The following is a 13,102-nucleotide window of genomic DNA, read 5'->3' on the forward strand; positions in this document are numbered from 1 at the left end:
TAATTTATAACACTTAAAAAAAACATGTTCAAATCTGCGGTTAATAGACCCCTGGCTCAGCGTAACTGTCCCTGCAAGCGGCGTGGCTGGTGTTCCGTCGACGGTGCGTTGCGATTGTTCTATTAGCTGGATTATATTACTTATATCGTACCTGGCAGTGCCGTCCTTTGGCCGTGTTTTTAATCGCATTTGTTTACCGGTTCGGCGGCGCCGTGGTACGGTAATTTCGACTGTTACAAATTCGGCGCGTATTATAACCCAATTAAACCAAATGGCTAAACCCGATCAAAACCCCGGAAAGGTTTGCGCGATATTACCGCCGAAACGAATGTTTGGGATGGTATCACGGCTGCGATCGAATAAACGTAAACATTTTCAATCGGTTTATATTTTTGGTAGTTTAATTACAGCCGCACTAATGGTAATCGGACCCCGGGGCTGCCATATTAGAAGGATGCACAAAGTATAATGGCTACAGTTTATAATTCTAGTTGTAGGCGAATCAAAGTACTTTTCCCAACTTGCACCACTTATTACATACGCCATTTTCAACGATAGTCAAATTTGACAACAAGTATATCTCTACTCCAGCTATATCCTTGGCCTTGCTTGGATGTGCCAGCTTTGGCTGAGCGTTTAACCTTTCTAAAAAGGTTGAATTGTGACGAAAAAAAACTAGATTTGAACGAGCGGATGCCAGACACTCCATCAAAATCCCTCCGAAAATAATTTGAAAAAGATAAAACTCCTTAGTAATAAGAACCAGAAGGGTCCCGGCCAAGGCTAGCCACAGCACCACTGCGGGCAGGGCTGGTACTCTCCCCCTCCGAAAAGCCCGGTGCTAGAAACTTGCACGACATACGGCCGCAATAATGTAAGGAGTCGTTTTTGCATGTAGCCACCTTTACGCTTTTATCTTTCTTATTGAAAAAGTCCCTGTACATACCAGCCCTTACTTGTTCAACTGCATAGAATACCCCGTTGTGCTTGATTGAAATATTGCACAACACTTCTTGGGCAAGGGCGGCCGTAGAAAAGAGGCAGACGGCGGCGAGGGTTGAAAATTGCATTTTAACAATTCTAAAGATCCTGTTACAAGCATCCTCCACCATTCATGGGTCAGACCCACCTTTGTTAGCGATTCACACCCAAACACACCAATAAGCTTAACAGCTGAAGAATTTTCGCCCTCCGGGCGCTGGTCGTCATGGCCTCACCAGAGGTCTCAAACCGCCGCGCGCGCCCGCAGAGCACGCCGCAGGCTTTGCCGCAGGGCCAGGCCGAGTCGGGACACGTATCTCTCGACACGCGCACCGCTAACGCGCCTCAGCCGGCTGGCCGCGGAAGGTACTCCAGCCTCCCGGCCCTGGCCATCAAAACACTGCAGCAGGAGTTGGAAAACGTGGAAACAGTCGGCAGCTGGCTCGAAGAGGTCTTTGCAGCCAAGCTCGAAAGTTTACAGGCCCCGGAGGACGCCGCGCTTAGGAGAATTGTTCTTGAACTTGACGACGTGATCAGCGGCTGGTTCCTCAGTCGCACCCTCCCTGAAAAAGAGCGTTCACGCTCCCCGTCGCGTTCGCCGACCAGTTCCAGCGAAAGGCGCAGCATTTTAATTACGAGGACGGGCACGGCGTCGTCGGCCTCTAAAGGCAGAGGCACGCCCACTAACAAATCGGTCACATGGGCCGAGCGAGCCGCCACGCCACCAGCGGCGGCCCCAACGCAAATTTTAACCCCGGCCACGCGCTCGTACCCGATACGTACGACGCCCGGCAATGCACCTGACAGCTCCGCAACTCCCTCCCAATCGGGCCGGGACCGCTCCCAAGCCCCGAAACGTTTGACAGAACAGCCGTCCAACCGCATCCTGATCCGCGTAAATGACAAATTGCGGATGGTGACGAGGGAGCCATACGCGGTAACGACCAAACTGGCCGAATTGGTCTCGGTGCCACACAGTGAAATCCCAAACGCCAAGCGTACCCCCACGGGCTGGGGTGTTACGGTGGCCTCTGAGGAAACACGGCAAAAACTCCTCAACCCCAGCGCGGTCAAGGCCATTATGGACGCATTGGACGCGCGGGAAGTCACTGTCCCGACAACCTGGCACACATACGCCGTCTCTGGAGTGCCCCGAACGCTCAATTGCCTGGACGGAAGAAAGGACGTACATGAGGTAATCCAGGAGGAGATTACCGTGGCAGCAGGCCAGCAGCCAGTCAACTGGCATATTTCCAAACATGGTTACGACCCACATACGGCTGAGGGCACGTGGATAGTGTCCTTCCTTCAACCCGTAAAGCCCTTTCAGCTTTTTGGAGTGTCGAAACGTGCGCGGAAGGTTGAAAAATCACGCAAAATTACACACCACCACGACGGTTGCCAGGGATATTGCGAAATACGTCGCTGCGTACGGCAAGCGCGTTGCGGCATATGTGGTGAAGCAAAACATGCGACAGAGGAAGAGCCGTGCAAGGCAGCCCCCAAATGCGTCAATTGCCACGGCCATTTCCCATCCGGACATGAGAACTGCCCTGCCCGACCTTTAGTGGTAAATGGGAAGTTTGAACGACCTTCACAGCGTAAACTAAAGGGGATTCGCAGAATCGGACGTGCCAACCGTGCCGCGATTATCAACGACCGGGCTGAGGCGGCCCGCCGAGAGCCAGCACCTGCAATCCCGGTCCTAAACACCTCATCGCAGCATTCGCAAACCTCGAGCTCCCGATCGAGCATTTCAAATAAAAGAGCGCGGCCATGCGAGGCGGCAGGGGCGGACATCCGCAACTTCCTGCAGGCTGAACAGGAACGTGTGCACGACGAAATCGTTTGGGCAGCCGAAATGGAGGAAGACGCAGCGGCTGCCGAAATCTGCCCCGCTGATGTGATAGACTTGGAAGCAACCCATCGATCGATATGACGAAATACTCGCTCGGCAATATGCAGCGGGAATGCCTCGACGTAGTTTGGGCCAACGTAGGTAAAAGGATGGGTGTGCATCTGAGCCTATTGGAGTTGTGCCACCAGAGAAAAGTGGACCTGGTTAACGTTCAAGAGCCATGGTGCGGGCTAAATACGACTACACAAACGCACCCGGGCTATGATGTTTTTGCGCCAGTGGACGAATGGCACGCCAACACTTACGAAGCCATGACTGGGCTCCGGCCCCGGGTGCTCACCTACGTCAAGAAGGGGGCAGCCCTAGGGGCCGCACAACGACGGTTACCGCAGGGCCAAAATACGCGGGACATACTCTGGCTCGAAATTAACGGAATATTGTTTGTTAACGTATATAGGGCTCCGGGCACTGAGGCCGCGCTGGAAATGGTATGCAATACCGTGCCAAATGGACCCACGGTGCTAGGCGGCGATTTTAACGTAACGGCTGCTGCATACCAGCCGGGCCGCGCAAACGCACGCGGAGGGGATCAACTGACGGCATGGGCGCAAGCCCAGGGGATGAGTTTTACAGGAAATATCGGCGTGCCCACCCACCGCGACGGGGGTTTACTGGATATGGTCTTTTCCAACCTCCCCAGCACAATAACTGTGGTTGACAGCAGTCTTTACACAGGCTCCGACCACGAATCCCTTTATACCACGCTGCGGACGCGCGGCGCCCCCCGCCCGGAGGCGGTCAACGTTTCGGTTAGGGACGACCGGCTACCAAAGTTCGCGGAGCTACTTGCTTTTGGCATGCAAGAGATGCCGGACCCGGGATCCGCGGCCGATGGCTACGCATTGGACGCGTGGGTAGCTGAATTTACAACTTTGTGGGAGCAAGTGACGTGGGTCGTGGGTACGCCGGCGGGAAAAAGGGGCAGCTCGGCTCCCTGGTGGACCGAAAACTGCCAGCGGCTCTGGACCGAATTTCAGCGGGTAAAACGGAGCGCTGTAAATAGGGCAGGCGCCTCTGCCGAGGAGAAAGCTTACACGAAAGGGGTGCGGGCCGCGAAGCGGGAGTACTGGAGGCACCGGATCGACCAACTGCGCGACGATAAGGATTTGTGGAACATGGTGGGCTGGCTGGGAGCCGGACCACGCCTCCGGTCCCCGCCGCTGGTTATTAACGGCGAGCAAGTGAGCGAGCCTTTAGCAAAAGCGGAAGCACTGCAACGGGAGGTGCTTGGCCGATTTTCGGCGGAGGATGACCTGCAGGGAGACCCCTTGGAGGCCTGGTCGCCGGACGAGGCTAAAATCCCTTGGGACGCCCAGGTTAGTGCGGAAGAGGCGGAGCGCTCCTGCATTGGGGTTACGAGCACGTCCCCGGGCATCGACGGAATGACCGTCCGGCTACTAAAAGCCGGATGGGCTTCGTTGGCCGAGCCGGTGCGCAGGCTCTACCAACGTTGCCTGGAACTCGGACATTTCCCAGCGCCTTGGAAGAAGGCCGAAGTCGCGATGCTACCGAAAACGGGGAAGAAAGACCGGAGCAGCGTTCGATCCTGGCGGCCTATAGCCCTCCTCTCCTGCATCGGAAAAGGCCTCGAGAGGCTCGTTGCACGCCGGATAGCTTGGGCCATACACGACAACGGGCTCCTTAGCTGCACCCACGGCGGTGCCCTACCCAAACGATCGGCGACGGATCTGGTTTGTGCCCTCGCCCACGATATCGAGCAGGCTCTAGCTCGCGGGGAGGAAGTCACCCTTGTCGCATGCGACGTCCAAGGCGCCTTCGACGCCCTCCTCCATGGGCGATTGATACGGAAAATGCGGAGCCTCGGGTTTAGTAAAATGCTCCTCAGGTTCGTGATTAACTTTTTAAGCGGCCGCCAGGCCCGAGTCCGGCTGGAGGGTACGACCACGGGCTTTAGGCGGCTTGGGTGCGGCACCCCGCAAGGGTCTCCCCTTTCCCCGATCCTATATATGCTATATTTGGCGTATCTCGTCAAAAACGGTACGAAGTGGCGGTTGGCATACGCAGACGACGTGCTTACATGGAAATCGTCACCCTCGTTGGAGGAAAACGTACGTTGGCTGGAAGATAAACTCCGGGATATGCACGAAATTGCGGCGGAAGAGAAGATCCATTTTGCAGCGGAAAAGACAGAGGTGATCCATATCACTAAGAAAAGGCACGGTCGCAACCCGGAAATCCGGATTAATGGTAGAACGGTTACCCCGGTCCAACTACCGGGCGGTCGACGCGGACAAAGCGCCTCCGGGGCCGAGCGCTACCCGGGCATGCGTTGGCTTGGTTTTTGGTTCAGCCGACGGCTAGACGGGCGCCGCCACGTGGCCGAAAGGGCTGCCAAAGCAATGGCGGTCGCTGCCCACCTCAAAAGCTTTGGGGCAGTAAGATACGGACCGCCTGCGGCTGCACTTCGCAAGGCAGCGGTGGCATGCGTGGGTTCCTCGGCCACCTACGCAGCCGAGGCATGGTACAACCCAGCGCACAAACAAAGAGGACTCCTCAAAGCACTGAACAAACCGCTGGTTTTAGCGGCACGGGCAATCCTCCCGGCGTATAAAACCACCCCCTCGTCCACTGTTCTCAGGGACGCAGGATTACCCTCGGCCCGCGTCGCGCTGGCCTACACCCGCCTGAAATACGGCGCCCGACTAAGGCTCGCGGACAAGGGGCACCCCCTTGTCAGCCGCCTGCGTGAAACACCTCGTGCCCGCAACTCGGGCCATTCGGCCACAACCCTGCAAACGGCTGCACAACTTCTCCCGCGGATCCGGAGACTAGAGTTGCGCGCACCTCGCAATGCCCCGGATTCTCGCACTGACCCCACCGGAGGAGTCCCGAAAGAGGAAGCGGCCCGCCGCTTTATCGAATGGCTGGACATGGTATCACCTGACGATATCGTGGTATATACGGATGGTTCGGAAAAACACGAAAACAACTGCGTCCAGATAGGGTACGGATGGGCCGCTTTTAGGGCGGGCCTGGAATTTGCCGCAGGCTCCGCATCTATTACGCCGGAAAGCCACGTTTTCGACGCCGAGGCGATTGGCGCCCTAAAAGGGCTACAGGCGGCAGCCAAGGCCCAGCCAGGCGCCCGGATCTGGATTTGTGTGGACAGCACCTCGGTTATTTGGGGTCTTAGAGGCGACGCGCCGCGTTCGTCCCAATGGGCCTTTCTGGAGTTCCATGACCTTGTCGATCTACTCCGAAAACAAGGTACCGAGGTTCGGGTCCGTTGGTGCCCTGGGCACCAGGGAATCCCGGGAAACGACCGGGCTGACGAGCTGGCCAAGGCCGGCTCCGCCGGACCGCCGGACCCAGACCCGAGGGCTCAGCAAACCACGTATAGCGGTGCCGGCACGGTCCTCAGAGCCATTCTTTCGAATATAGAGAAGGACTGGTGGCGTAAAGAACTCTGTGAACGGTCCCCCGCATATAGGGAATGGAAATTCCAATACACACCGAGAAAGGAGCCCGAGGAACTGCGTTTGCCAAGACCCCTACTGGGCCATTATTTGGCCATGAGGACCGGCCACGGCGATTTCAAAGCCTACCATGACCGTTTCAACCACCAGGATGCAAACACCTCGTGTGCCTGGTGCTGGAAGCGGACCTCCCCTGAGCACCCGGTGCACTGCCGCTATTCGCGGGCGGTGTGGAGAAACTGGCCGTGGCTTGATAACGAGCGGCCGGTCGGGCCGCCAGACCGCGCCCAACGCCGCAAATTCTTCCAGACAAGCATCGGGCAACCGAAAAGCTTTGAGGCGTTTTCGATAGCCACCAACTACTTCAGCGCCCGCCCCAGAGCGGCCCGCCAGCGCCCCGCGCGCCACGAACGCACTTTACGCCTAGGGACACCGATCGTAAACGACTCGAACTCAGACGAGGAATAGACTTGCTGCCTTTTCACCCACAATTCACGGCACAAGCCGTCAGACGAACCCTCCGTGCACCTTAGGCACGGGGTCGCGTCAGTGAACTATCCCCCTAAGCAGGACCGGGCCCGAACCCGGTCAGGCACGATCCGCCTCTGCCCTCCTTGTTTTCCCCCTGTGTAAATAAAGAAGATAGAACGCGCGCCGAGATACCCCTCGGGAGGTTGCTAACGGCCGGCTAACAAGCCGGGCCGAGCCCGGCGTTAAATAATACTACTACTACTACTAAAGATCCTGTTAGCCATAAACTGATGGGTTTTTTTTACCGTCTTCCCGTTTTCAATTTATAACATAACAAAACAAGGAAGAAATTCAGGGTTATTTAAATTTCCAGGTGGTATCCCAACTTACTAAAACTGAAATGTAATGAGAAGGAACGTGAAAACAAGTGTGGAATAACGATAATGTTGCAGAATGGCAGATTGAAAGCGAGGGAGTGGATGATAAAAGAGAGAGAGTAAGTTCCAAGACTCGCGAGAGAGACCGGTGCATTTATACCCGAATAATTGGCTTTGATAAACAGTTAACTAGTCTAGTTATTAAGTAGATTAATTTTATACTAACACAAATTAAGTAATAAGATTATTAAGTGCATTAATCCACGAATCATAAGCCCCGCGTCATTAAGTAGCAGTTATACCTAACCACATTTTCCACATTATTACAATTATCATCAACGCTAGTGTAAGCAAAGCATGGAAGCTAATCTACTGGTACTTATGGACGAAAATTCTACTGCATGATTTTCTTTTATGCGTTATAACATCTTTAAACCATTTATAACGCCGTGCTAATATTAGAACTTTGCATGAACTTGATTTTGTTTCAGACACAGTAGATATAAAAGTGCATGTCAACAACATGGGGCGCCTGGGTCTGTTCCATTCCTGCTCCTATTGTCTGATGGGCTCAGTATATGCGAGAGCCGTGCAGAAGTAGGAGGTTCTGTATCCTAGTCTTTTCCGCTCTTTAGCGCAGCGGCTCACCAGTCGAATGCGCCCAGTTGGCCCACTGTGACATTCCATGCGGCAAAATTGAAGGTTTTTGAAGAGGCATGTGGGGCAACTCCACCTATTGTTACTTCAAAGGTTGTATAAGCGTATGCCATAAGTTTGATGCCTCTAATATATTAGATTATCAACATGAACAAGTTGCATAAGCTACTCGACCAAGAATAAAGATAACTAGGAAAATTTAAAGTGTGATCAGGCCCAGTAAACATTTGGATCGTAAAATCATCAGACCCAAACCCTAACCGCTGAACAACGACTCACGAGGATAATACCTTTTAGCCAAGTCCCGTTAAAACATTATTAGGTATTCGTCCTTTTTTAAATCATACGTAATTTTTGGAATACCGCCCGAGCTTCTATCTTGAAAGGCTAACTGGTTTTGGCTCAAACACGTCACCTTTTTCAATTAACGGTAAAAATAAGGTTTTCATGTCGTGACAGCGTTAAAGGTTTTATGATCAATATAAAAATGCTATTTTCCCGACGTTTTCCGGATTGTGAAAACTGGAACGGCGGCAATCGATACGTTCGCGCGAGTTCTTGTTTTTCTATGATGTCAGTTGATTATAAAATCAAATCTAATAATTGATCCCTAATTGCTTTCATTACCCAAATTGGATCAGTGTTATGTCATGTCTTCACGGAACTTGGTTTGTTTCTTCTAGCAGGACCATCAAAGGCATGCATTTTATACCGTTGAAGTAGTATAGAAAGAGAAGGAAGGCACTAATTCAAGTCAGGTCGATAATTGTATCATAGTTTGTTTAGGTCCCTAGGTGTGAATCGATACGTCCAACGGCGCCCTCTTCACGCCCAGGACCCTGTCCAGGAACTGATAGGTCTTTTGGTTGCACAGGGCCAAGGCACCCATTTTAGCCTGCAGGCTGCCCTGCCCCTCGCTCTCGGGCACCCAGATCTCCTTGTCCTTTGGGGCCACGGCCGTGAGGCCGTCGTAGCAACGCCGCGTGTGGCTGTCGGCGTCTAGGTAGAGTGACTTGCCGGCACCCGAGAGGAAGACGGGACATCGCACCTTGGCCAAGAATCCGTCTTGTTCGCTGCGGCTGTCACTTGTGCGGTCGGCCGAGAGGCGGAGGGATTGGTTGTTCTTGCCATTGGCATTGGCGGTGTCGCCGTCGCCGTCGCCGTCGCCGCTCAGGGTGTACTTTTTCATGTTTAGCAGTATCTGGGACGGGGATGAGAGACCAAACATGGTCCCGGTCACGGATATTTCCCATTTCATTTGAAACGACAGCCGGGAAACCAGAGCCATCAGCTTGTCGACAAAGCCGGAGCTGAGGATGCCCGACGTCCAGGCCGAGATGAAGAGCGGGGAGACGTGGGCGGTGCCAAAGTCCCACATATCGTAGAAAGGGTCCTATGAGGTTTTTTTTTTTTTTTTTTCTCTTGCGATTGAGAAAGAGTCATCCTCCCGATGCACGAATCAAGAAAACAAAAAAAGGAGTCCTCACAATGGAAACGCAAGCCTTCACCCTACGGTCAGAAGCGGCTCGCAGGGCGTAGTACCCTCCCATGGAAGCGCCAGAGACGGCGATGGAGTTCAGGTCGAGGTCCAAGCCGGGGTGCTGGGCACTGTAGGCCTCGAGGTGATCAATAACACAGCCGGTGACGGCCTCCCAGTCCGGGCGCATCTGCAACCCGTGCTTCCTCACGACGATGCCCTGGCCCGGGCCGTCGAAGGTGAGCACGGCGTAGCCCAGCCCCGGCCCCGCCGCCGGGTTGAGGTAGTACAGCTCCTCCTGGCACGAGTCGGCGCCGCCCGTGTTGACGAGGACCGGGATCTTGGCGCGGCCCGGGATGCGTCGGCTCGGCGGGGGCAGGTACAGGTAAGCGGGCAGGACGTGCTCGCCGTACGGGATGGACAGGACGCGCACCTCGCCCTCCATCAGCGGCAGGGCCTGGCGGAACAGCCTGCACACCTTGTCGGCCACGGGCAGCGCGCGCGGGTCCTGCCGGACCAGGTCGCGGCCGCCCTCGACGCCCAGGCCCGACACGTACATGTAGCCGCTGGCGCGGGCGTAGTTGGAGGCCCGCAGGTAGCCCCTCAGCGCCGCGTCGCGGTCGCCGCGGTCGCGCGCGTCGTCGGCGAGCGCCTCGGCCCTCCACGACTGCCTGCGCCACGCCTCCTCCCAGGACGAAGGGTCATCCGAGCGGATCTGCCCCACGGCCTCGAGCACCTCGGCCACGTCGGCGCCGCCGTAGCACGTCGTGCCCAGGATGCGGATCGTCTCGAAGTCGAAGAAGCCGCTGCGAGGGAAGAGTTTATGCATTTTGGGAGACACTGAACAACAACAAGGACAAATGTTTTGATTAGTGAATTACTGGCAGGTAAGAGCAATTTTGCTGACGTTTTTTCTTTTTTTCTTTTCTTCTTTTTTTTTATCATCCAACGCCGGTCAACATGGCAATATTTGCATTTACTGATGTCTTCTCTTTTAGCAAGACTGGAATTGGTCATAGTGGAAACCTCCGACCCCCTTCTTCGTAAATTTACTAACGCACACTACCCTTATGCTGACATGCAGCGTGCATCACGGAAGCACTTGCCCCAAGTTCAGCATAGCAGGTCGGAATGCCAAGGGATTCGGCGTATCGAACCCGAACAAAACGAAGTGGTGTGTGGTTCGGGTCGGAGCGGGTCCCACGGTACCCCACCAACCTTCTGCACTGTGGGGCCCAAATTTACCTTCGGTACGAACCGCAGACGCTAGAGGGTTGTGGATACTCACCCCTGTCTAGTGTTACGGGGCTGAACAGAAGAGAAACAAAAGTACATGGCAGCTTTACACTCCAACGGGCTCTGCTAAAGCCGGTGGTAAATGTGAACAACCAGAGTCTGTGTAGATGGAAACTGTGGTTGTAATATGCTGTCTATAAGACTCTAGCAAACCAAGGAGGTCACAGTTAAAGACTTAACGTAGAGGGTCATGAAACAGGCACCCGACGAGACTTGATCCACACGGCACAGAGTCTTGAGTCCCTAGACTAGATAAGTCATCCTTTCCTTGCCTATAAACCTAGGCCAAGACATAACGCTTACTTCCTTTTACGCTTGTGTTTTGCCGTTGTAGTCTCTCCAGTAACTCCTGAGAAATTTCCTAATGTTTGTTATAGTGCGTATAATCTCCACCCTTCTGCCTCCGCGTAAATCACCAAAGTCTTCGTCTGCCCCGTTCCCGCCACTGCCGCCCCTGCTGGTGGCGTTGGTGAACCAGCTATCCAGCACAGCGGCCGCAGACTTGGGGTCGAGGATCCGGCGCTCGTCGCTACTGGAACTTGAAGAACCAGCGCCGCCGCCGCCGCCACCGCCGTCGGCACCTCGAGATGATGGCTCGTCTCGGTGAGAGCCGCCCAGCCCGCCTTTCCCCATCTCCGAGACGACTTGGACTCCCAGAACCCCCTCGATCCGCTGCATCAGCTGCCAACCGACGTGGATTACAACCTCGATCTGCATGTCTGGGTGGTCGTCCATCCCGAAACCCCCAATCCTGACCCCGTGGACTATGGCCGGCAGGGACTGCAGGCCCTGCAGGCGGTCCTGTGACGACAGGAGCTCGTGTATTCCGGACAGCACCAGCTCGTACCCCTTGAGGAGCCACGTGTAGCAGGTGAGTATCGTCAGCGTCGTGGGCATGTCGAGCGGCTGAGGCGCTGCGCCATCCGTCGGTTCCGCCGCATTCATGCCTCGGTTGCGACTATTATGATGATGATCATGATGATGGTGATGATGATGGGTGTTTTCCGCGGACGATCCCCCGGGCACATGATCGACTGCCATCCCGATCGGGTGCATCTGCATCTGGCTGTCCCCAGTCAACCCGATAAACTCGGATTCGTCGCACAGGTCAGAATATGAACACTCGGAGCCCGAGGAAAAGTTGTCAAAGGGCGATGCCGGACGCAGGCGCTCGATGGTCTTTAGAAAGATCTGTAAGCCGTCGAAGAGCTTGCCGATGGTGCTGCTCAGGTTGCTATGGTTGTCATCGGCCATCGTGGACCAGTCGCCGGTACCACATTTGCCAAAATCCATAAGAAACTTGGAGCTCAGCTGCGAAAGGAGATGCAGGCAGTTTTCCGGGGCGTTGACCGACGAACGACCGCTCACGGACTGGTAGCGTTGCTGTTGGTTACCTACCTGTTGGTCACGCAAACCCTGGCCGGCCACCCCGCCGCTGTTCATGTTGCCGCCCGTCGAAGCATTGAAGTAGCTCGAAGGTGTGAGCGGCTCGGCCTGCGAGTACTGTAAAATGTGGTTTGGGTGTGCCAAAGTCGCAGTGGTGGTGGCCGTAGTAGTGACAGCCCCCGCGGCGTCGTCGAGCACTGGGCTGGAGAGCGGGCAGAAACTTCGGCCATCCAAGTCGAGCCCTTTTTCTACCAGGTCAAAGGTCGTAGCGGCGTCGGAAGGGGCGCGGCTCGATCTCTGCGAGGTCCGCTCGCTGACGGGCAGCGCAGCGAGCGTGGCCTCGGGCCCAACCTCCAAACCATCCGCAGTGTGATCGCGCCGCACCTCTCCGCGGCTGCTCGATATCTTTGGAAACTCCAGCTGTGATCTGGAAAACGTCGGGGTAGCAAACATGTGCCAAGGGGCCAGCGGCTCCTTGTCATCCGGCCTGCGGGAGCCGCTGCTGCCCCAGCTCTTGGTGTGACGGTGAGGCGCTGGCTGCGCGGAGGATATGCCCATGGACGATTCACTGGCAGGGGTGTGTTGTTGAAACGGCGCCGAATGACCAGACGGCTTTGACGCGTGATGCGCCGCCGGGTGATGGCTCTCTCCTGAGGGCTTTCCGCCGAGCTGTGCAGTGTGAACACATTCGGTGCCGGCCTTGACGCATCGCTTGCATGGAAGCAGGATACCTGCATTGTTTGTGCCAGGATCGAGCCTCACACAACGAAGCTTATGGCCTCTGCAACGGTCACAGGCACTTCTTCGGGGGTTAAACCTATGCATTGCAACTGTATGTAGGGCAAGGATATTAATTTTCTTTTTGACAGAAGAAGCGAAATTATGGATATATTAAAGACTAGTTACAGAAGGGCAAAATATCCTCTTTATGAACCCCTGTCTTGAGTCTCGCCGTTGCTTTTGTTTTGAAAGCTTTCGTCGCTACCGGATTACCAAGCCTGCACTGCAGTCCAGATGCCAGCTGAGAAGCAGAAAAAGACGTGGAATATGTGCTCTCTTCAACCAAAGCGTCGTATTGCATAACGTACTTTATCAATATGCG

The 13,102-nt window shown here is 55.0% G+C and overlaps 3 protein-coding genes across 3 annotated transcripts; all 3 read right to left on the reverse strand.

Annotated features, from left to right (window-relative positions):
- Positions 1 to 749: 749 nt before the first annotated feature.
- On the reverse strand, positions 750 to 1,070 carry PpBr36_02044 (uncharacterized protein; the record flags this gene model as incomplete). The annotated part of the gene is made up of 1 exon (XM_029889227.1): positions 750 to 1,070. One exon carries the CDS (start codon positions 1,068 to 1,070, stop codon positions 750 to 752), a length of 321 nt encoding a protein of 106 aa, XP_029750668.1.
- A 7,561-nt stretch (positions 1,071 to 8,631) lies between these two features.
- On the reverse strand, positions 8,632 to 10,147 carry PpBr36_02045 (uncharacterized protein; the record flags this gene model as incomplete). The annotated part of the gene is made up of 2 exons (XM_029889228.1): positions 8,632 to 9,234; positions 9,329 to 10,147. 2 exons carry the CDS (start codon positions 10,145 to 10,147, stop codon positions 8,632 to 8,634), a joined length of 1,422 nt encoding a protein of 473 aa, XP_029750669.1.
- Positions 10,148 to 10,923: 776 nt separating this feature from the next.
- PpBr36_02046 (uncharacterized protein) lies at positions 10,924 to 12,718 on the reverse strand (the record flags this gene model as incomplete). The annotated part of the gene is made up of 1 exon (XM_029889229.1): positions 10,924 to 12,718. The coding sequence occupies exon 1, from the start codon at positions 12,556 to 12,558 to the stop codon at positions 10,924 to 10,926; it is 1,635 nt and encodes a 544-aa protein (XP_029750670.1). The 5' UTR covers positions 12,559 to 12,718.
- Positions 12,719 to 13,102: the final 384 nt, after the last annotated feature.

Source organism: Pyricularia pennisetigena, chromosome 2 (assembly GCF_004337985.1).
Source record: "Pyricularia pennisetigena strain Br36 chromosome 2, whole genome shotgun sequence".
Taxonomy (NCBI): Eukaryota; Fungi; Ascomycota; class Sordariomycetes; order Magnaporthales; family Pyriculariaceae; genus Pyricularia; species Pyricularia pennisetigena.